At 36.8% G+C, this 22,055-nt stretch overlaps 4 protein-coding genes across 6 annotated transcripts; 2 read left to right on the top strand and 2 right to left on the bottom strand.

Moving 5' to 3' along the window:
- LOC117918802 (protein ecdysoneless homolog) lies at positions 1 to 6,251 on the top strand. 2 transcript variants are annotated; one of them, XR_004651943.1, is made up of 6 exons: positions 1 to 1,198; positions 1,941 to 2,279; positions 2,864 to 2,997; positions 4,525 to 4,691; positions 5,391 to 5,642; positions 5,860 to 6,251. XR_004651943.1 is itself a non-coding variant. In XM_034835698.1 (5 exons), the coding sequence occupies exons 1-5, from the start codon at positions 75 to 77 to the stop codon at positions 5,568 to 5,570; spliced, it is 1,944 nt and encodes a 647-aa protein (XP_034691589.1). In that variant the 5' UTR covers positions 1 to 74; the 3' UTR covers positions 5,571 to 6,251. The 2 variants fall into 2 exon arrangements, 1 of the variants encoding a protein (XP_034691589.1); XM_034835698.1 differs by having other exon boundaries at positions 5,391 to 6,251.
- Positions 6,252 to 7,354: 1,103 nt separating this feature from the next.
- Positions 7,355 to 10,143, top strand: LOC117919284 (nicotinamidase 1). 2 transcript variants are annotated; one of them, XM_034836425.1, is made up of 6 exons: positions 7,355 to 7,687; positions 8,100 to 8,283; positions 8,426 to 8,559; positions 8,736 to 8,921; positions 9,665 to 9,792; positions 9,903 to 10,143. In XM_034836425.1, exons 1-5 carry the CDS (start codon positions 7,547 to 7,549, stop codon positions 9,755 to 9,757), a joined length of 738 nt encoding a protein of 245 aa, XP_034692316.1. In that variant the 5' UTR covers positions 7,355 to 7,546; the 3' UTR covers positions 9,758 to 9,792; positions 9,903 to 10,143. The 2 variants fall into 2 exon arrangements, with proteins under 2 accessions (XP_034692316.1, XP_034692315.1); XM_034836424.1 differs by having other exon boundaries at positions 7,356 to 7,687; positions 9,665 to 10,143.
- Positions 10,144 to 10,494: 351 nt separating this feature from the next.
- Positions 10,495 to 14,571, bottom strand: LOC117919283 (protein NETWORKED 2D). The gene is made up of 2 exons (XM_034836423.1): positions 14,187 to 14,571; positions 10,495 to 13,591 (listed from the first exon to the last, which is right to left on the bottom strand). Exons 1-2 carry the CDS (start codon positions 14,278 to 14,280, stop codon positions 10,725 to 10,727), a joined length of 2,961 nt encoding a protein of 986 aa, XP_034692314.1. The 5' UTR covers positions 14,281 to 14,571; the 3' UTR covers positions 10,495 to 10,724.
- An 874-nt stretch (positions 14,572 to 15,445) lies between these two features.
- LOC117918846 lies at positions 15,446 to 18,667 on the bottom strand. Its single transcript, XM_034835780.1, has 2 exons — positions 17,225 to 18,667; positions 15,446 to 16,056 (listed from the first exon to the last, which is right to left on the bottom strand). The coding sequence occupies exons 1-2, from the start codon at positions 17,688 to 17,690 to the stop codon at positions 16,010 to 16,012; spliced, it is 513 nt and encodes a 170-aa protein (XP_034691671.1). The 5' UTR covers positions 17,691 to 18,667; the 3' UTR covers positions 15,446 to 16,009.
- Positions 18,668 to 22,055: the final 3,388 nt, after the last annotated feature.

Below are 22,055 nucleotides of genomic sequence, written 5' to 3' on the forward strand. Positions count from 1 at the left end.
TTCGAGAGCACACTACTTGTGTGGAGTCGAAAGAAGATTCAAGAGGACAGCAGGAGCGGCAACTCGCAGAAGCCATGGAAACGAACTTCACCTCGTCCATCTTCTCCCAGAACAGCTCCAAACTTCCAGATGACACCGTTTTCTACGCCATATTCCCTGACTTCTCCCTCCCCGTTTCCAAGTCTCCGAACCCTAACATCACCTCACTCCTCCAATCTCTCCACCTACAAATCCTCACCACCATCTCCCCTCACACCACCCACTACATCTGGCAGCACGAACCCTTTACCCTCTCTCTTTCCTCCCCCTCCTCCACTATTCCTCACCTCCAAGCCAAACTCCGGTTCGGCGACAATCTCGACGACGAGTGGTTCGTCGTCTTCCTCCTCTTCCAAATCTCCCTCGCTTTCCCTTCTCTTTCAATCCGTGTCTGGGATACCGACGGCGAGTTTCTCCTTATTGAAGCCGCGTTTCACCTCCCTCGTTGGATCAATCCCGAGAACAGCGTCAATCGGGTTTTTATCCGGCGTGGTGAGCTCCACATAGTTCCCAAATCCCGGTTATCGAGTCCGAGTTTTCTTGATTCTTTACAGTTTTTGGTCAATTGTGGTGAGGAATCGAAAGCTTCAGAGTCAGTACAGTTGGCATTGAGGAATCGATTGTCGCAGTATCCAGAGCGGGCTAGGAGGAATGTGCATCGGGTTAGGGTTAGGGTTCCGGTATCGGTAGCTCAAGTGTTGAAGCATGAACCGTGCTTGATATCGCTGGCCGTGGAGGGATTCTACGACCGCGACATTGATTCAATGAAGTACGCGGCAAAAATGGAGAAGTTTCTGAGTAAGGGTACTGCAGAAGAACTTGTTCTAGTATCAGTGGCAATGTCGCGGGCTATGTATGCGCAATTGGTGCAGCAGACATTTCAGGCGCCCAAGTGTTATCCCATGCCTAATAGGAGTGACGCCAATGTTTATATGGAAGCGGAAGTGGGGATGAAAATAGCATGTGGGTTCGAGATGATGTATCAGCAGCGACTGCGGCAGGGATTGGAAGGGAAGGGGAGTACATGGGATGCATTTAAGGAGAGCTTGGAGAGAAGTGGGTATTTTGAGGGCCTCCTTCCTGGGTCGAAAGAGTACAGACGACTGATGGAGAATGCTGAAGAGTATTACAGAAAGAGTTCTTTGTTTTCGAGAGCCAGGTATTTGTATCTACCAATTAGAGACTTTTTTTTATGCGAACCTTTGTTTTCATGGCATAGTTATGTTGTAGTTGTTATAATGAAGTCAACAAAGAGAGCAATATTATAGAAACAGTTCTTTGTTCGGGTACTATAAAACTTGTTTGATGTTTTCCTTCATTTTGATGGCATGACTTGTGTTTCCTAAAGTTAAAAGGAAGAAAGAAATACCAAGTTCTGGTTTATCTCTTAAACAGTTGATCAAGTGGCCAACATGGAAGCTTCATGTTTCAATGAAATGTATAAACACATTTTAACTTCCATCCAAGTGAATTAAATGGTTGAAGTTTGCATATTAAGATTTTGCATAGGCTATGTCCGGCTTTTGGGAAGAGTGGTAGATCCTGGAACTTGTAATGGAAAGCCCCAACTATTATTGCTGTTACAAAGAAGCATTTTTGGTACTTTAGTGGTTAGACGGAATGTGGCTTCCTTTTACAAATGGAGGATGCCATTTTCTGAAAAACACAGTGAGTTACCAGCTTCTTCCAGGTTTTTTGGGTAAATTTCTTCAATAGTGTAGCTTAGTGATCTTGCAGTTACAAACATGAGCTACTTGATTTATTAACATGAACAACTTTATTCTCTGGATTCCACTAAAATAAACAGAGCCAAGTCGTACAAATTTCCTTGCTTCATTGTCTTTTCATTGTTGCCATCATATTTATTCGTATGTTTTTGTTCTGGGATGCCATTGTTGCAGTGAAATGATGAGTGCTCCAGTAAGACGCATGGATGAAATTCTTGCTTTACCCCATTCTACTGATGATTTTAAGGGTCAACAGATTCCTCCTTCAGATGATGATTCTTGGCTCTATAATGGGGAGGATGAGTTGAACTCTGCTCTTCAAGAAAGACAAAAGGAGATGGAACTTTATGATTTGAAACAAAAGAAGAAACAAAAGTCTGAACCGGATCAGGATGCTGGTCCTTCATCTGGTTCAAATTTGGATGATTTTGACCTGGGCAATATATCAAAGACTATGCAGGCATTTGTGCATGAGATGTCAACCTATGAAGGAGCAGAGGTTCCTGAAAACAGGTAAGTCTCCCTTTCTTTTATTTTTTGGTAACAGGATTAGTATGCTCTCAACCTTTTAGCTATATTTTATTTGGTTGAAAGATTACTCATGGATTTACTTGAGGACATTTCTTTTGACATGCCAGTTTTGTGAAGCGGGGTTGTGTTTCTAATTTGAAATAGTTGAGTGGATAAATTTCTTGCTAACACTTCTTAGAATTTTATTTTTAGTCTTTAGCATGGTTTTGGGTCTATGCAACTCCTTCCCACTTGGATTAGCCTTGATGATGATTTTTTTTCTAATAATCTGGATGATTTGCTTTTTTTTTCCAAAAGATTTGACTGAGTAGACCTCTTAGCAGAAGGAAACATGCTAAGATATGCAACTCTTTTAGATGAATTAGTTTCTATTCTATGGTATGCCCCCCCCCCCCCCCCCCCCCCCCCCCCTCCCTTCTTTTAATATGGCATAAACCATTTCCTGCTTGACTAATTAAATTGCACAAATTATGGAAGTATGTTGTGGTTGGATTAAGTTTCTTGTGTTGAGTTGTGAGATGAGGGACTGAGTCAGCAATTGATGCATTTTTCCTACATATTTGAAGGGACCTAAAAGCAGTGGAGCTTGATGTGGACCGTTTTATTAAAGACATGGAATCAGTAATGAGGCGTCCAGTTCATGAAGATGACACTGCTGATGTTGACTCTGAAGAAGGCTCATCATCTGACATGGATTTTGGTAACATTCGGATCTGGATTTATCATGAGCTATTTTATTTATTGTATTAGTCCCTTTTTATTAGAGTATATAGATCTTAATATTTTTTTTTTAAAAATATGCCTTGCTAGTTTTGTTTGATAAATAAGCCTCTGTCATCCTCTACCACACCTTTCATATGAAACATGAGTTATAGACTACTTATTATGATTTTTTTTTTTTTTTTTTTAAGTTTTGTTCCCATATGTCATGGATTGTTGTCTTTGGATTAGGTTATTTACCTTTGTTATTTTTGGCTACTTGGCTTTTTCTGTTATTGCCTTGAAGTATTTTTTTTGTTCCCTACATTATGATTAGGGTTCTGCTCTCTTCTTCTATACCCTTCCTAGTCTAGGGAATTGTTGAGTTTTACTTCTGTTGCAGGAGTTTTAAGCTGCATAACAAATAGGGTAGGTTTGATTACTCAGCAGCTGGGTCTCATTTGAGGTTTATGTCAGGTTTGACAGCTTATGGTAAAATTGTGTCAAACCTTTGTGATTCATATTTCAAACCACAAACAAGATGAGGAATAATCAGGACAGAACTTTCTTTGGCTGGTTGTCCTAATTTTTGGATTTTCTGAGGAGGGGGAAGATTGATTCGGCTTATATTAGATGGTGAAGATGGTTGAATGAATGCTAGTTGAGTTTAGGTCTCTTGTACGACTCTTATTAAAGTTGCACATGCTGGCTAACTGTTGTATCCTTTTTTGTCCATTTCTACTCTTCTCATGCAAAATCAATTGCATTTGCTTTGTATTCGAACTTCTGCCATTTGAGTTCTCCTGAGTATTAAAAGCAGGAATCAATTAATTCCCAGAGGTCAAAATAATGAATGCTTCAGCACTCGGTGACGATATGAAAAAAACCAAAAAAGAAAAAAAAAGCTCAAACAAGAACTCGTTAATCTCTCAAATCTATTCACACATTCTTAGATGTTGGTATTTTTTTAATAAGTATTCTTAGATATTGGTATTATATAGCTGAAAATTATTAATATTTGATTTATCGGCTATGTGGTGCTGGTTCATGGCTACTCTTTGATGTGTTTGCCCTTTAGGTTACCACATTTCAGGTGCATCTCTGTCCAAGAAATTCTGCTTTCAGGGCATATCCATAGCTAATTGATGATTATATTCCTATTGGTCTAACATAGACTTAGACCTCCTGAGAAGGTGGTGTTATTAGGAAGTGCAGAAACTAATATTTATTCTGAAAGAAAGAATTTGATGTGATCCAGCACATACTACCTTACACTCTTGGTAATTTTGAGTTATAACTAATTTTTAAGTTAAATGCCTTCAACTCCATACTAAATTTTCAGCAGATATACACAGGAGCTCTCTCTCTCTCTCTCTCTCTACATAATGCTATTCTTTTCAAAAAGGAAACAGAAAATTGAAAAGAAAAAAACATGTATGCATGCTATTAAGTATTGAACATGTGACAAATTTGTATCTTTCTCAAATTGCTTTTGTTCTTATGATAACATAATGATTAAAAATTGCAGATGAATCTGAAGATGATAGCAATGTAGCAGAACCATCTGGAGATAAGGATGAGGGAGAAGATATATTTATGCAATCATATTCCGATGCTCTGAATGAGGAACTGAAGTCCTCCACACTCAAGAAAAGTTTTGTTCGTGCAAATGAACAACCCAATAATAGAAATGAGGTTATTTTCTCATCTTTTTGCATGTCAATAGATTATGTTGATATTTGGTGTTCTACAGTATTATTTTTCTGGTTAAAAGGAAAAAATTTAGGGCACTGCCCCGTGCTAGCCAGTCCTTGCTCTGAAAACTTTAAAGGACCCCTACCACACAAGGAAGAAGTTAGACAGGCACTCACAAGCAGGATGCAGTTGCCAATCAGGGCCATGTGACTGACTAAGTTATATATTAGGTTTTCAAAATTTCAAATTTATGCCCAGTCCTATTGGTACATCAAATGCTGTGTTGTTTTGTTGGATATTAGAATAATTTGAAGGGTTTTTTCTCCTCATGTAATTTTTTCTTTTGGTTCCAAAAAAAAACAGAAGAATGGGGAAGAAGATTTGAAATCTTATATTTTAGCTGTTTGGTAGTTTGATTATGGAGGATTTATAAACTTGAAGTTAATGATATTTTGTCCCCTTCTTTTGGGGGTTTGGCCAAATGAATTTGTGTTCCACCACTTTAGTATTTGGATTAGATCCCCCAAATGATGTACATGCCTATATTCATTGATGAAGTGACTTATGCCTCTACTGCTTTGCTGATCATGCATTGTTTTCTGTTATGTGATTCTAGTATAAAAAATAGACAGATTTGCTTTTTCTTTTCTTTTTAAATTTTTAAATCAAATTATGCATTGCAAGAATTTATGGATGCAGGGAACATCAAATGCCACCGAAGACATGGATGATGAGTTCACTCCAGTCGATGTGGATGTGAACCTTGTGAAGAGCTTTCTTGATTCCTTTGCATCCCAACAAGGACTTCCTGGTCCTGCATCGAATTTGCTGGGACTCATGGGGGTACAGCTTCCACAAGATGCTGGCAAGAACAAATGAAACCATCTCATGTTGTCAGATTGTCATATATTTTGACTCTTTCATCCATAGGGTTTTACAGTCTCCTATGAGGTAACCCTTCTGCTCCAACTTTCAAGGGAGATTGTACCTATATGAGATTTTATTTTATTTTTTATTTTTGGTTTTTGAGTGGGTGTTGTGCTTGGCCTCCAGTGCCTAGTTACTTGAGGTGTAATATAAAAAGATGGTGAATGGGGTGTGAAATTTTAATGTCCACTGATCTCCTAATCTTCACCAATCAATTAAAATGGTGGAATGATTTATTCAGACAGGTTATGTGGTAAGAAGTCTCAGGATCTTTTGTAAATTTGTAACGGAGGAGAAACATGAGGAAGGTCAAACGGACTCCAGTACAAAGTTCAAACAATAGCGGGGCTCCTGGCCGCGGAGTTCAAGAGTTACAAGATTCTGGAATGAAAACAGAAGCGCCATTGAGGTTGTTGTTCTAAGTACAGTCCATCCCATCCATAGAGCAGGCACTGTCAAGGCTTGCATATGAATCTAGATAGTGCTATCCTTTGAACTGCTTTGTCTTTCAATGTACTTATTTCAACTGGGTTTGTGCATAATTTACCTCCAATTACTTGTAATTTGTACAATAGCATGGACCATGTCTCATTTGATACGAGAAGAATATGAAAAAGGTTGTTTTATTTCTAAGAATGATTATGACCTCCATGGTATTCGGATCATCCCTCCCCTAGCCATGTCAGCATCCTCATTCACGATCATGGCCACATCCACACCAGAGAATGTAGTAACATTCGTAATGACATAGAATCGATTAAATAGGAATGATGATTTTTCAATAAAAGTTTATTATTTTTCTTCAATCATATGAAGACATTATATCTATTCTTGATATTTCATACATCGACACTCAATGTTATAGCTGCAACATGTCTGTCTTGGTATTTTTTTTCTAGATAGCTTTAAGTAGAGCATAGACAATGTTGATTTTATTTATTTTTTTTATAATTTTTACAACTTATGATTATTAATAATTTTCATATCATATTTTATAACTCTTGACTATATACAATAATTTCTTTTCTTTTTACATATTATAAATTTAATTTTTGTATGAAACATTCTTAACGTAAGTCTGATTATACACATTCAAAGATTATTAATTTTTCTACATAAATTCTAATTATAAAAATTATTTATTTCTTTTTATATAATTTTTAACCATGAAAATTATATAAAATTAGTTTTTTTTTTTTCTTATACAGACTCATGATGATTACGTGTTGTGAGCTTGGATAATTCCTTGGTGGAGGACGTTGCCCAGTAGGGTCGATCATCCGGGCTCGGACCCACCTCGAAGGATTGTGATTGGAACAAAAAAAGGAGAGGCACAAGTGCACCGTCATAGGGCCCACCATGCATCCATGCTGGGCCCAGATCTCAGATCGCAGCATCTTATATTAATATTAATTTGGAGATTAGTGCATTTTTGCCCATGCTTAATGAATATTAAATATCTTTTCCTAGGGTAAGATGGTAATATCGTATTACATTTTATTATTGAAGCCTTACTAAAACCATTATTATCTCAAACAAAAATATTTATCTTGTCGAAATTATGTTTTTGTTACACTAATTACTTGTTTCATAAGTTTTGTCTTAAGATGTCTTAATATTTAATTATCTTTGTAACAAAAATTGAATCTATAAAGACCCACCGAGAGTCGGGACTCTGATTCTTGATGACGTAATCAACGGTGCGGGCGTCTTAGGAATTTTTTTTTTTTTTTTTTGACTTCTTTGGAGATCTTACGGTCCAAAAAGAGTTTTCTGACTGAAATGGGGAGAAGTCGACAGGGAGAAACAAAAACGGGGCGACAGCGAAGACAACTCCAATTGGCGATTCCTTTCTTCTTCTTCTTCTTCTTCTTCTTCTTCATCTTCTTGATTTTCTTTTTGGATCAAAATTGCGTTTGAATCCGAAAATGGTATCGAAGACTATTGATATGTTGAGGAATGAGCTTCCGGTTCAACAAGAATCTCTTGTCTTGTCTGGAGAAGTTCCTACCGGTCTTGTTCTCGTCGACGTCGTCAATGGTTTCTGTACCGTCGGTGCTGGCAATTTGGTAATTTTGCTTCCCTCTTTCTTCTTGTTCTTTTCCTGCCAAAGGCTTATAATTTGGAAAAACAAAAAACAGACACACACAAGTCAGAACACCTTTTGTCTTGTTTCACGTTCTTCATTTTTTTTATCCCTTGCTTTGAATCTGTTTGTGATTTACGCGCCAAACTCGTTTCCTTTGATATTTCTGGTATTCTATTTTTTTTTTAATGGAAAGCATGTATTCAGAAGAATCAGAACACATCCGAAAGGACACTTTTCGAGAATTGCTTTGAGTTTGATTTGGCTAATCTGTCATGTTCATCTTTTTCCACGATTTTTTTTATTATTTACTTACGTTGTTGATTTGATTTAGGTTAAAGGTGTTCATATTGCCTCATATTTTTATAATTGTTGTACGTTCCTGCTTTCTACAGGCTCCAGTTCGGCCTGATAAGCAAATTTCTGGAATGGTGGACGAGTCAGTGCGGCTTGCCAGAGTGTTCTGCGAGAAGAAATGGCCCGTTTTTGCATTTCTTGATTCTCATCATCCAGACATTCCGGAGCCCCCATACCCTCCTCATTGTATAGCTGGAACAGATGAATCCAAATTGGTACCAGGTACTTTCTCTATTTTATCCTAGCTACAGATGACTTTTTATTTATTTATTATTTTTTTTTCGGACTGTGGTGAATTATACTAATATTTGATTTGTGTACATCATTGTCTTCTCTAATGTTGGATTCCCTTTATAATCCACAGCGCTGCAGTGGTTGGAGAACGAACCAAATGTAACAATTAGATGCAAAGATTGTATTGATGGTTTTCTTGGTGCAATCGAGAAAGATGGCTCCAATGTGTTTGTTGATTGGGTAAAAACTAATCAGATCAAAATTGTGAGTATTACCCATTTCCTACGAAGAAATTGCCCACTGCTTATTATACATGTGCTTTTCTTTTTCTTTTTTAAATTTCCATGAATTAATTGATGTATATTATTATTTTATTTCTTTGATAAGTCTAATTGATGTGTATTATGTTTGGTTAGTAACGTGACATTTTCTTTTTGAAGATATTGGTGGTTGGAATATGCACGGATATATGTGTTCTAGATTTTGTCTGTTCCACAATATCTGCAAGAAATCGTGGATTTTTTACTTCTCTGGAGGATGTGATTGTGTATTCGCATGGGTGTGCTACGTTTGATCTTCCAGATGATGTCGCCAGAACCATCCCTGGTGCCATAGCTCATCCACAGGTATTTCCAGGACATGCATTTTCTTTCCTGGCTGAGTTTGCTGGTATATAAGAACGTCTCTATATCTGTTTTGTCCTTAAGTGCTACTCTGTATGCCTTATACAATATAAACCACCTTTAGCCTGCCTGCTTAACAATGGAGAAATACATGTGAGGACCACAGGGATTAACTGAAGTAATGAGCCTCCCTTGTATGAGAAATCATTCTTGTGGATAGTTTTTGCAATCACTGGAGTATTAAAAGATTTTAAATTTAAAATGGACTAAATCATAAAATGTTCTGTTCATTGCCCAGTTGGGATATAGGAAGAAATTTGATTCATGGTTATTTTTTATTTTATTAATATTAGTATTTTCATTTTTTTAAGAGAACAACTGTTTTAGTGGTGGATAAAAAAATTGAGAAACCACATCTTTTAAGATTGGAGGTAAAAATTTTACGCAAGGGAACTTCCATTTTGAAGAATTCAATAGATCCAGATTGAAATTTTAATTCATATCTATGATTAAATATCTGGTTAGAGCCTTTGTTTTTCCTTCTTGATCCTTCTTTCTTGTAGTCTGTAGGTTTGATTGCTTCATTATAAAGGCATATTAACTTTTGAGAATCAGGTGTAAAATGGCCAATCTAAGATCCATTTTCTTAGTGCTTGGAAAACAAATAATTTTTTAATATCCCTATCATTCTTAAGTACTCTAGCCTATATATATATATAAAATCATTCTTGTATTTTCTGTGGCAGGAACTGATGCATCACATAGGCCTATACATGGCCAAGGGAAGGGGAGCCAAGGTAGTATCAGAAGTGTCATTTGGTACGCCGAAGGAGGCATGATCCACCATGAAATATTGTCATTGCCGGTACTCAAGGTCTCATATTTGTGGAGTCTCCCCGCATTTAAATAGTAAATAAACTGTTTCCTATTTATTTATTTATCTATAGGTTGCTGAAATATATCAAACCTCTTCTGCATATGCAGTGGCATTCCCGAGCTGTGGAATGGTCAGAGCAGAATTTGGATGTATATATAAGAAATTGGTTATGCTGCCAATAAATTTTATACAAAACTGTGCTTCTTGGTTCAGATTCACCAAATGATGTTGTGAGTTGTGGGTCTATGCCATAATTTACAGTAAAATGCTACAATTTCCGGTATTGTTATCCAAGGTTTAGGCAGTTTTTGGATATGACATTATTTCCAGTGATTTAATTTTTGCAAATTATTGGCTTCTGATTGAATATATTTCTCAACCTTGAAGACTTCCCTGATCTAGATCACAGAAAGAAACCTTTGATCTTGCACTAGCTTTTATTTATGGTTTTCCTGCATCAAAACTGTGATTATTAATGTTAAGCACATTATGCTAGAACGATGTCTTGAATTTGTCTGTCACATTACTCATTAGTAATTGGAATATGATATCAGCGCAAAACTTTATAGTTACTCAAGCAAAAATAGAGAACAGTTAATTATTTCCATGATGATTCCAGTTCACAGTTTCAATCTTCAGACATTTAACTGAAAGGAGTGCAATAAAAATGCAGCAAAGATGTCAATTGATCTGGTTTAATTAAAATAAAAAATACAAGTTAATATAAGAATAGCCAAAATACTCCTGTGCCATCGTAGGTAGAAATTTGATACATGTATAGTTCACTAAAAGCATACATTTTGCCCAATTCAAAAACAGAAGGCAAAAATAAAAAAGTACCTTTAGCTACACGCCCATATGCCTCCAACAGGAAACAAAATAAAAGAAATCCTCTTGCAGAAACAAAAAGTGAACAAAAAAGGAACAATTTACATAGGAAGTCCAGCTTTCATATGATGGTATTTTCGATGCAGTGAAGGGTTCATGCAGGAGAAGATTGAGGGCTTCTGTTTCTTTGGTTTAACCCCAAAAATAAATGACTGTAAAGGAACTCGCCCCCGGCTTGTTGAGTGTGTCAGCTGGATATGATTATTGTTCTTTGACCCAGCAAGTCCAAATTCTTCATTCAACTTTGTCAAAGTCTTCTCGACTTCGGTTTGGAGTCCTCTTACATGATCTAAACCTGCTTGCAGTTCACCTGCAACCTTGTTGTTCTCCTGTTGCATGTTCATGACCTCACCTTGCAACTTTGCTGCTTGATAACTAGTAAACTTGATTTCTTCATCTCCAGGACCTTCCTTCAAAGTTCTTGATATATCTTCTTGAATGTTGCACAAAGATGAAAATCTTTGTTGCAATTCCTCTTTCAGTAATGCATTTTGCTCCAGCCAGACTGATAGTTCAGTCTGTATCTCTCTTAGGTGTTTGTAAATTGGCCGGGCATCTGATTTCACAGAGGGGTCTATAGAAGCACTTCCATCCTGTTTCTTCTTTACTTTTTCCTTAAGTTTTGATATTTCAGTCTGTAAATCCTCCACTTCAGTCTGAAATTTCTGTATCTGATGAACTGAGGTGCTGAATCTTAACCAGAAGTTCAGGTTCTCCTCTAGCAGTGTATCGATGTTTGTCCGGAAGCGTTCTTCAGTCACTGACATGGGTTGAGCTTGATCAATTAGAATTACCTTGATATCTTCTTCATCATCCTCTTTGTTTTCAGTTGGTTTTGGAGCCACAGCTGAAGTTTCTTCTTCGGTTCTTGCTTTGGGTTCAACATTTTGATCACCTGATAGAGTAGAGGCTGGTTGGTGGTCTGAATCTTTAGATTTTCTCAAGTCCTTTTCTACATCCAGATTTACCCGCAGAAGGCTTGATTCCTGATGTAAAGATTGAATGTCTTCATCCTTCTTGGCATTGGCACTCTCCAATTCTTTTACCTGCACTGTTGTTTTCTTCTCTACTTCACTGAGCTTCTGCTTGACTTCTTTGTAATTTTTAAACATTGCAGTATACTCAGCCAATAGAGTTTTTTCTCTATCCTTCATCCCATCCAAGAACAGCTGCTTCCAGTTTGGCTCATCTTCTTGTTCTGTTTTCTGCTCTTGTGCTTCGATGATGAGAGGATTGTTTACTATCAGGGATGAATCTTTCTTATCAGCTTCATCCTGCAGTTTCAGACCCTGACATTTCTCAGAATGATTATCAGGATCACTTTTTGCCTCTGATCGACTAACTGTCTCTTCTGGTTTACCTTTCTCATCTTTCTGAAAAGCATTTCTGGATATCGGTTTATCTTGTTCTCCAGACTTCTCCTGTGGTTCAGCTTCAACTAAAGATCCCTGTTCCTTCTGTAGTGAGACCTTAGCCTCGAGCTCCACACCTTGCCTCATGTTATGCAGTTTTTCTGAATGATCACCATGATTTGGTATGTCTTCTTGTTTCTTTAACTCCTTTTGAGATTCCAGTTCAGCTATGGATGCCTCCTTGTGTTGTGACAAGCCTTTGACCTCAAGCTCGTCAACTTCCTTCCCACTTTGCAGTGTCTCAAAAAGTTGATCAAGATTACGATGTGCTTCAGTGAAATGTGTTTGGAGGTTGTTATTCCGGGATTCAACATTTTGGTTTGGATCCTGAATTCCATGCAGCTTTTTCTCCAATTCTCTCAGATTGTGCCCCAAATTTTTCACACTACCGGTGAGAGTATCCTTATCATCTTCCATGCTTTCAATTTTTGTTTGAAGATCACCAGTTTCTGTTCTCAATCTCTTTACAAGAGCAGTCTGAGATGAGACAACAGTTTGTAAGCTGATCACCTTATTCACGAGCTCATCAATCTTTTCTGCCATTTCCGTCATTGTGAGAGATGGATTCAACCCCATTTCAAACTGCTCCTTCATCTTCTTCCTCAACAACTGCAATTCCTGTCCCTCCTCTTGTGTTGCACTCCCCACTTCTTCATCTAAGCTTTCTAATGTTTCTTCTGCTCCCGTGGATTTATGGTTGTCACAAGGTTTCTCTTGATTGTTTTTGAAAGAATCCAACTTCTCCCGAGCCTCAGTGATCCTTTGGCGCCCCATTTTTACTTCCTCAACTGTCTCCTCTTGTGTCTTCTGCAAATTATCCAAAGTCATTTGGCATGACCTCAAAGCAGTGGTGGCCATCAGATTACGAGCGTCTTCGTCCTCGATGGCCAAACTGGCATTGAATTCGTCTTGCAGTCTGCTATTTTTCTCTTGCATTTCAGTGATCTGCTTCTCAATTTCCCAGTACTTGGCAAGCCCGATTTCATAAGAGCTCTTTACAAACTCCTTCTCAGTTTGTAGGGCCAGAATCCCTTTTTGAAGCCTGTCAATCTCTTTGAGTGCCTCAGGTTTGGTCAGACCAGACTTTGGAACGGCAGGAGCTGCCGCTTTTATTTTCTTCTGTTGCAACTTCTTTGTGGCTAATGTTAGCAGACCCTTCACATCTTTTTTGCCGGGAGCCTTGGGAACCTGCGGAGCGTTGGATTGTGAGAGTTCTCGACACTCCTTTCGGCATCGAGGTGTGCAATCTTCATCATCTTCATCCATTGCAAACTGGACCTGTTCTGGAAAAATAGAAGCAAGGGTGTTGTTGGCATTTTGCAGCTCCGTCGATATTTTGTCATACCTTTCAGCCAAGGCTCTGTAAGATTTGTAAGTCTCTTCCACAAAGTTTATTAGCTCTGGCCTTCTCTTGTAATACATTTCTGCCCTCTTGGCAAATGAGTCTCCATCCTCCTGAATGAGTTTAAGCATGTTTTGAACTTTCTCTTCCATATCTGTAATTCAATGAAATCTAAATATAATTAACTGAAACCACATGTAGACATGGAGCTCATGACTCTCCATACCAGCCAATTTTCTCGGTGGTGTTTTGCTTCTGATTTCAACTTCTCTTTCATCCACTGTTGAAATGGAAGTGAATATTTCTAAAACGGTTGTCAATGGATTTTGCCTGGGTAATGGCATTATACATAAACAAGTAAAAGGGATTTTGTTTTCCTGAACAGCTAGGCAAGGCCTAAGGATTGGGCAGATAAAACTTCTCTCTCAAACTCATAATTTAGACCCCATAGAATTGAATAAATTCAAACAATAACATTGTTCTAAAGAGGAAGATTCCCAAAACCTAGCAATCATGAACAAAAACCTCAATTATAATCCACAAACACAGACTTGATTTGAAACTGCAATCAACATTGTCTAGAGCTAGAAACATGTTTGTGCATTTGGGGACTCGTGAAAAAGAAAAGAGAATCATGGGGACCCACATCTTGGATATGAATTCCACAAAAATTTATGTTTCAGGCTTATACAATGTGTTTTGGAGGAAATGCATTGAAACCCCAAGTTGTAGTTGAAGAAGAAAAGTACCTTGAAGATGTTGTTCAAGCCATTTAGATTGCTTAGTTCTAATGTGGCTTGCCCACCACCATGAATATGCATTGCTTGCTGCTCTTTGTAACATCCTTTCCTTAACTGATCTTTCAAAAGTCTCTCTCTATAGACAGACAAATGATAGGCATGCAAGCTTCTCTCTCTAAACCGGGAGAGAAAGAAAACATGGAAGCCTGAGCAATGGGAAGGGGGAAAAAAGTGTGAAACAGAAAGAAAGATTGTGAGGGGCAACGTGCAGGAGAGGAATGTGTCTCATGTCTCGTATTGGGATGATGGAGAGGAGCAAACTTCGCTCAGAAATAAGTGTTGGACCCTCTGGTCATCCACAAAGTCACTATCTGGATTGTCTCATATTTTGCCAGCTCCATCCTACATGTATCAACACCACCACCATCCCTTTTTCATTTTTTTCCCTCTTAATCATTTAATTAATTCTCATAAACCCCTTCCCCCCTCCCCCCTTCCTTATTTTTTTCCCTTTTTTATGATTTAATTAACCTTTTTTAATTAAAAAAACCACGATTATAATTTTGGGCCCTTTGAAGTGTTTAGCTCATTTGAAGGCTTGCTGGGATGGAAATGGGAATTGGTTTCACCAGATCTACTTAAATTAATTATACGTCTAGATTGTGATTTCAATATTAAATGAAGACTCAAATTTCAAGTGACAGCTATTTTGTATTTCTTTAAAAGATAAAATAAATACAACAAATGTATTTAATAAAAATAAAAAATATGTTTTAAGAAAATTATATATTAATTTCTATACCAAATACCCCCTGGCTCAGAACAGAGAGAACGGACTTCACATTATCCATCTGGGTATATGCAAAGATCACAAAATACTGTAGAAGGAAAGCAAAAACTAGGGTAAAATGATAATTTCAAATCACCACACCATGAATTTGAAGTACGCTTCTCCCTGTGGGCAAAGAGACAGATAAAAAAGGCAGATAGAGGCTAGAGAAAGAATAGGAACTTTGGTTGATTAAAACCAATTTTCTCCAACACTGAAAATTTTCAACCTTTTCTTTTGCAGCTTTTGGGGAACTAAAGCTTGTTTGATTCTCAGAATAAGAGAGAAAATTGCTTAAAGCACCCTGCAAAAAGAGAGCCATAAAGAGAATCAACGATGAACAGTTTATATAGGAATTCAGAGAAACAAAGAAACGTGAGGCTCAAGTCTTGGATAACAAAGAAAAGCAAGGAAAAGAAATGGAATACTATTTGGTTAGCATGAGGAATGTGCTTAGCTTGAGAACAAAACTAAAGCAATTATATTTTCAAAATGTCAACCAGACCATGCCTTTGGAACATATGCCAGTATAGATACATAATACATAGTTGAGATAAAAAAGGACATTTTTAAGGAGGAATTTGGTCCTTCATTGACTAGTTGACAGAAATTTATTTACAGGAGAGGCTAAGTCAACAGCATAGACATACTAAGTGTATTCACAGAGTTTTATTTACAGTAAAGAATCTGCATTGTATTTCAGGATACTCGATGCGCTAAAGCATGGACGGGTGGTGCAGGATATGGCCTGCACTGGAAAATAACTCTTTTCTGAACTTGGATGATTGTCCATCCTCAGCATTTCTACTCAAGATGCCGATGCAAAAGTCTAACAAAGTCTTCTCTCTTCCAACTCTCTCACCCTCTCCCTCTTCTATTTTTTTCCTTTTAGTTCTTTTGTTCTTTTTTCATTTTTAATATAACCGATCTGGTTCTTCAAGTGGACTGCAAAATCAGGAACTATTTCCAGCAAGGGTCATTCAAGGAATGACCAGGAGCTTCATCAATTTTGAAGAGAAGAGAGCCACTGCTCCATATACTTCTTGCCCTCTGCACATTCAACCAAAATACAGGAAACAGCTCAGCATAACTGACAAATTTTACTCCTACAGAAAACAATGAAAGAAGAAGGTTTCCCTTTAATATAAACACAGCATAATGAAATCAACCTCACACTCAATTTCAACATTACTTAGTCTAAAGACACCCAAAAAAAAGGGCACAACAACAATTACAGGGGCCTTAAGTTTCCAGGAACAACTTGGTCATATCATGTCAACTGAACTTCCTTCTTTTAGACCCTTAATAGAATGAAAAATGTCATCCAAAAAAGGAGGTGAAATACGAGACTACAATTTTAATAGTAGTAGAGGGTTTTCTTGGTGATAGTGACTCATCTGTATCTCCTCTGCAGCTAGCAGATGTCACAGTGATTTTGTTATAGCAGCAACTTGCATCAACTAGGTTTGTCAGGGGTAGCTTGGTTTATTAAAAGGCTCAAAGCAGAGTACATCAAGCACAGGAAATTGTGTCCCGCATGTATTTGGGTCATTGAACCACAGGAATCATCATAGATTTGACAATCACTCTGGGTTTTTTTTTTTTTTTTTTTCTTGATAATAGTTCCCTTATAAAAGTATGATCCAGCTACAGATAAGATGTTTTTAGCAATAGCTCTAATGGAAGAGATAATCTAAAAGCAATGGGATATAGGATAACCCTCCCCCAAAACAATGGCTGATATATCTAGATTTTTTCATCCTCAAACAAAAGGCAATAAAAAATTCCCAGCTTTCATGGTTGAATAGAAATGATAAAACTGTAAAATGGAGATTAAAAGAATGGGGACTTTTAAGGTTAAAAGAAGCATTTGATTTGAATCAAGACCATGCACTCCCTAGAATAAACATGAGCACTACAAGCATATACCATTTGCCCTCATTTTGCATCTATCTTTCAGATTTACAAAAAATCAAGGCATAAAAGGCCCAATTAAGAGCAGAAAACTTCTAGCTGCAGCTAGAGTAGCCTACAGAAGTGAGAAGGTGAGTTCCAAAAGTTTTAGTTAGATGGTAATCATAAAAGCTCATATGCAATCGAGTAATTAATAAAGATGAAAACTACAGCTACATGCCCAAAAGCAAAGGCAAAAAGTAACTAAGTGTAAATAAATAAAAAAACAAAGGGAAATTAAATTTGCAGATACAACCACTCTTACCAGCAGAGTACTCATTCCGGAGATTCTTGATGGCGCTCAAAAGATGGTCATTTGGATCCTCCACCAGCTCCTTGCAACCATGTCTATAGCAAGGTACCAGCACCGCAAAAGTTCTATCGGTCTCATCATCACTCAGGAAATCAGGTGCATGCGGTTCTAACCACCCAATAGACCAGTCCGAATCATCAGATTCAGAACCCGACAAGCAAACACCGTCGGATGGTACCAACACAACATCATATTCTCTGTCAATTCTTCTTTCTTCCCTACTCTGCCATTTTCGCTTAACTTTTCTTGAAGATGATGTTACATCCGCCCTCTTAACCGATGGAAATTTCACAGTATCATGCTCCCTCAGACCTAAACCCCAATCAGGTGTAGAGTTTAGTGAAGACCCATTAGAGACAGGCTCTTTATCTTTTCCACCCCACATCCACCAAGAGATACGAGGAAAAGAGACGGCCATTTTTTCGGACACGGAATGACTAGAAAGCAAAGATTGCAAAGTTTTCCGGAGAATGACAGGGAACCCACAAACTATCTGGAGCAAAAAGAATTGGAAGCTGAAAAGGGGATGAAGTTGCAAGTGGTTTCTGCCTGTTGCCGTAACCACTATATTAGGAAACAATCAATACATTAATTATAATTAGATCAAGTAAGGAAGATATAATTTCAACCCAACAAATCACTAATATCAATCATAAGATGAAAAAGCGAAAGCTCAGAAAAAGCCAAATCATCACCAAATAACTACAAACAATCTATGAAGAATCCATCACATAGATTAGTTTTGGCCCTTGCACAACGACCCTTCTTCTCAAACATGTCAGGGGATATCCACTATAAACAGAAACCCAAGAGGATGGAAAACAAACAGAAAAAGAAATCCTACTTGCACTTAATCCAACTCCAAAAATCACCTAGCCCAATTCAAATTACCTAATTCAAACACTAAATGTCACTTCAATGAACTCAAATAACTCAAATAAATCAGAATCAGGCACTCGAATGATTCATCAGACACTTCAAATTCCTCAAGAACACACACAGATAATCAAAGAAACTCGTGACGGCAAAATCCATTACATCAATGGTCCAGATATCAGAATGGCAAATCCTTGCTCAGTCCTCATAATCTAAAATCTGAGGAAAAAAAAATCCGATTTTTGAAACAGAGAAACCAAAGAATACTAGAATGAAGACTTTCGGGCCAAAACCTTGGGGATTTCCCGAGATTCAGCAGAATGAAACGGCGATACCGTCCTTTATATCACCGGACCACCCGAAACTTTTCACCGGGAAAATAAAAACCCAAACTTTTGGGCGTAGAGTGAAAAGCTCGGGAAAACAACAGAGGAGGAGTCCGAAACCCTAGTTATCTGTCTCCCATTTGTCTCTCGAACCCCAAGAGGCAGTCCGAAATCAAGTAAGAAGACGGTGGGGTTGTGGTCTGTTATAAGTATACAGATATTTGGGATCAAATTCAAGGGCGGAGATTGAGAGATGGGAGTGTGGATCATCCCACCAATCATTTCATTCAATTTCACAGACCTTGGGATTTGGGTTCACTAGATGCTAAATGGGACATCTTTGTTGACGTGGGCTTTCATCAGGTCCAATCATTGCCTGAATGTGCGGTCCACGCATCCGCCACGTGTTTCCTATCATTGTCCTCCAATTTTACAAATTAATTTTAAATTCCTCCCAAAATATCATATAGTTTTCATTTTTATTTTATAGTTTGTGTAACGCTACAACCACATAAGGCTATCACTAGGCAGGTTTCCAATAAGTCCAAAGCTGATTTTTATTTTATTTGAGGTGTGGGCGTGGTGTGGGGGGTCCTGTGAGTCTGGCACCCAGGAACCTCGGAACAGGGTTGGACTCTTCTCCACAACCCTACCCCACTCACTGTCTCTCCTCATTTTTCCTCTGCTTGTTTTTGTTTTTTGAGCATCAAAATATTGATTCTCTTTTCAATATCAATGACAATACATTCATCAAAAGTTAATCAAATCATAAAAAATTAATTTACCTATAACATATCTTTTTTATCGTACTTATGACAATATGATTCAATGAATAATAACATCGAATTTTTAATATAAAGTAAAGTGGTATTTGTTTTTCAGCCAAATAAAAAAAATAAAAATATTTAATTTTTTTTATTCATTTAAAAGTAATCTATTACATCATACAATATAATTAAAGTAAACTTATTATCAATAAGTTCAGTTTAATTATATTAAATAATATTGACAAATTACTTTTAATTAAATAGAAAAAATTAAATATTTTACATTTTTCTATTCAGACAAAAAACAAGCATCACCTAAGTCAATATCTAAAAAGATTCATTAATAAAAATAAATAAAATTATCAAATACATGAAAATCTTTTAATAATAATAATGGTTATACCCTTTCAACCTCACTTCCTAACTATTAGAAAAGTGTCATTCGGATTTTTTGATTTGTGAAACTAATTTTGCTTTTGTAGTTTTGTAGATTTTGATGTCCTAAATCCTCCTCTCCACCACATGCTTTATCTCTAAAAATGTGAAAGTTATTATGAAGGCTTCCAATTCTCTATTTGTCATGACCCTGTTTGATGACACCAACACAAGCTTAGATTTTTATTTTTATTTTCTTAATCCTTATCATAAGGTCTCATAAACCCATGATGAGGGCCTAGACTAGATACAAATTCCCTTAAAAATACCCAAAAATAAAAATAAAAAATAGAAGAAAATGTTAGATTTTGGGACCCATCTTGATTTCCTAGTTAGTGGAGATGAGTCATTGAATTATACATGTCTTTATGCCATCCCTGGCACATTAAAGCTAGGCTTGCCTTGTCAGATGCGGTATATATCCCGCTTCTTTTGATGGAAGCTCCAAAAAATTTCCATTATTTCTTTGCTTTTTCCTCCATTTTGAATCATTCTCCCATGTGTAATTATGGCTTATGGCTTGTCCTCTCATATGTAGAATCTTTTGACTCTTTCACCTCCAATGGACGACACCCTAATTGCAGGCTATGTATATATATGTTATTACCATAGCATCCTACACATTGGTGCAGTACCCTTTTCTTTTAAAGTTATTTAATACAAAAGAAGATTTGAAAGAGCAAAAGGCAACACTTTCTCTGATCCATCGTCCATCTCTTCCTTCTCTTCTGATTTGGTTAGCATTAAAATTTTCATACAGCCAACCAGCGTCTTCTAAGTTCTAACTAGGGTTTTTCTGCAATTAAGAACATCCCATCAACTTTTAGAATTCCAAATTTTCTAAACGGAGAGGATTGTAGGGGAAGCTACATTCTGGGGTGGGCATGGTTGAAACAAGTCCAAACGATCATGCATGTACACCAAAAGCTGTCAACTCCGACCCACAATTTCTGACCATTGAATGATACGTTTCTTTTGTCAATTAATGCAGACATCTTCACGGGGCCCTCTCTTGCTTTTAATTAAGCTTTGTGGTGGGAGGACTTAGGAGGAAGAGTGCAAATTGGGTGCAAACTGCAAAGTGAAAAAAAATATATATATGAAATATGCCCACTTGTGAAAAAGAACGGGAATCAATGAAGAGAGGCAGCCAAAAGTTGTGTGATGAATGCCCACTTGCACTGACCATGAGGTTGGTTTATTGAACTTTTCCTCCTAAGCTTTGGCCACTTCCATGTGCCTCATACCACCGAAAAGACAAAAGGAAATCATACATTCCTTTTACTTTCCTTTATATTAAGCCAAATGGGAGAGAATCACTGGTGGGTTGAGAGGATTGACCCCTGAATTTGGGATTTAATTAACGATTTCTGTAATCAAGACACTGTTACAACCCTTTCATTGACATGAAATGAAATTTCCATGCAATGATGGTAATGCATACAAAGAAATTAATCAAAGCGGAGACCCCCATGGTCCTACGGAGCTTGTCTGTTTTACATGATATGAATTATGTGCGTGGTTTCACATGGCAAATTGTCACCGCCGGAGCCAGCTAAGTCCGGGGGCAAGTGTCCCCACTCAAAATTTTGATGCCTTAATTCCCAGCCATAAGATCTGAAAAAGATTATCTTAAGACCCTCTAAAGAGAAAAAACAATTAATAAACCTCCAACCACATCCCCAATACTATGACTTCTCTTCCCCTAAAATCATAAAAAAAAGATGTGGAAAAATTTTGATATCCAAAGAAAGTCTTCTAATGAGTCTGGAACTGTTTTTAAGAATAAAAAATATAAAAAATACGTTTAATAATCAAAATCTATTTTTTATTATTAAAAATAAAAATATATAATATTTTCAAATAACAATTTTATTTTTATTTATTTTTTAGAATTATTTTAAAAAATATTTATATAAATATATAGAACGATTAAAAATAAAATATTAAATATAAAAATTATTTTTAAAATATATTAAAAACGTTTTAAGCTTTTAAATAAATTTTTATTCAACACAAATTAAATAACAAGTTTTAAAAATTATTTTCAGAATTGTTTTTAATACAGTTATCAAACATGTTCCTGACTCCCGTTCCCATTAAACATATGTTTTGTGTATTTTTTATTATTTAAATATAAATAAATAAACGATGTTAGTATTGCTAGCAACGGAGCCTCCCATTCCCATTAAACATATGTTTTGTGTGTTTTTTATTTATTTAAATATAAATAAATAAAAGATATTCATATTGCTAGCAACGGAGCCTAGGGTTTTGGTGGGATAGATAAGGGTAGAAGAAGAGTCCCAATTCAAAGCATTGTCAAATTAATAGAACATATCACATTTAATAGCCTAGTTTTTCTAAATTTAAATATAC

The sequence above is a fragment of the Vitis riparia genome, chromosome 7, assembly GCF_004353265.1.
Source record: "Vitis riparia cultivar Riparia Gloire de Montpellier isolate 1030 chromosome 7, EGFV_Vit.rip_1.0, whole genome shotgun sequence".
NCBI classification, from domain to species: Eukaryota; Viridiplantae; Streptophyta; class Magnoliopsida; order Vitales; family Vitaceae; genus Vitis; species Vitis riparia.

Excerpts from the sequence above, each read along its gene's own strand:
- LOC117918802 (XM_034835698.1), top strand. The coding sequence starts at position 75 with ATGGAAACGAACTTCACCTCGTCCATCTTCTCCCAGAACAGCTCCAAA. Across the intron at positions 2,280-2,863 it reads GCAGAGGTTCCTGAAAACAG|GGACCTAAAAGCAGTGGAGC; the intron begins GTAAGTCTCCCT and ends ACATATTTGAAG. Across the intron at positions 4,692-5,390 it reads AACCCAATAATAGAAATGAG|GGAACATCAAATGCCACCGA; the intron begins GTTATTTTCTCA and ends TTATGGATGCAG.
- LOC117919284 (XM_034836425.1), top strand. The coding sequence starts at position 7,547 with ATGGTATCGAAGACTATTGATATGTTGAGGAATGAGCTTCCGGTTCAA. Across the intron at positions 8,284-8,425 it reads TGAATCCAAATTGGTACCAG|CGCTGCAGTGGTTGGAGAAC; the intron begins GTACTTTCTCTA and ends TATAATCCACAG. Across the intron at positions 8,560-8,735 it reads AAACTAATCAGATCAAAATT|ATATTGGTGGTTGGAATATG; the intron begins GTGAGTATTACC and ends TTCTTTTTGAAG.
- LOC117919283 (XM_034836423.1), bottom strand. The coding sequence starts at position 14,280 with ATGTTACAAAGAGCAGCAAGCAATGCATATTCATGGTGGTGGGCAAGC. Across the intron at positions 13,592-14,186 it reads GCTTGAACAACATCTTCAAG|ATATGGAAGAGAAAGTTCAA; the intron begins GTACTTTTCTTC and ends ATTGAATTACAG.
- LOC117918846 (XM_034835780.1), bottom strand. The coding sequence starts at position 17,690 with ATGGCCGTCTCTTTTCCTCGTATCTCTTGGTGGATGTGGGGTGGAAAA. Across the intron at positions 16,057-17,224 it reads CCGGAATGAGTACTCTGCTG|AGGGCAAGAAGTATATGGAG; the intron begins GTAAGAGTGGTT and ends TTGAATGTGCAG.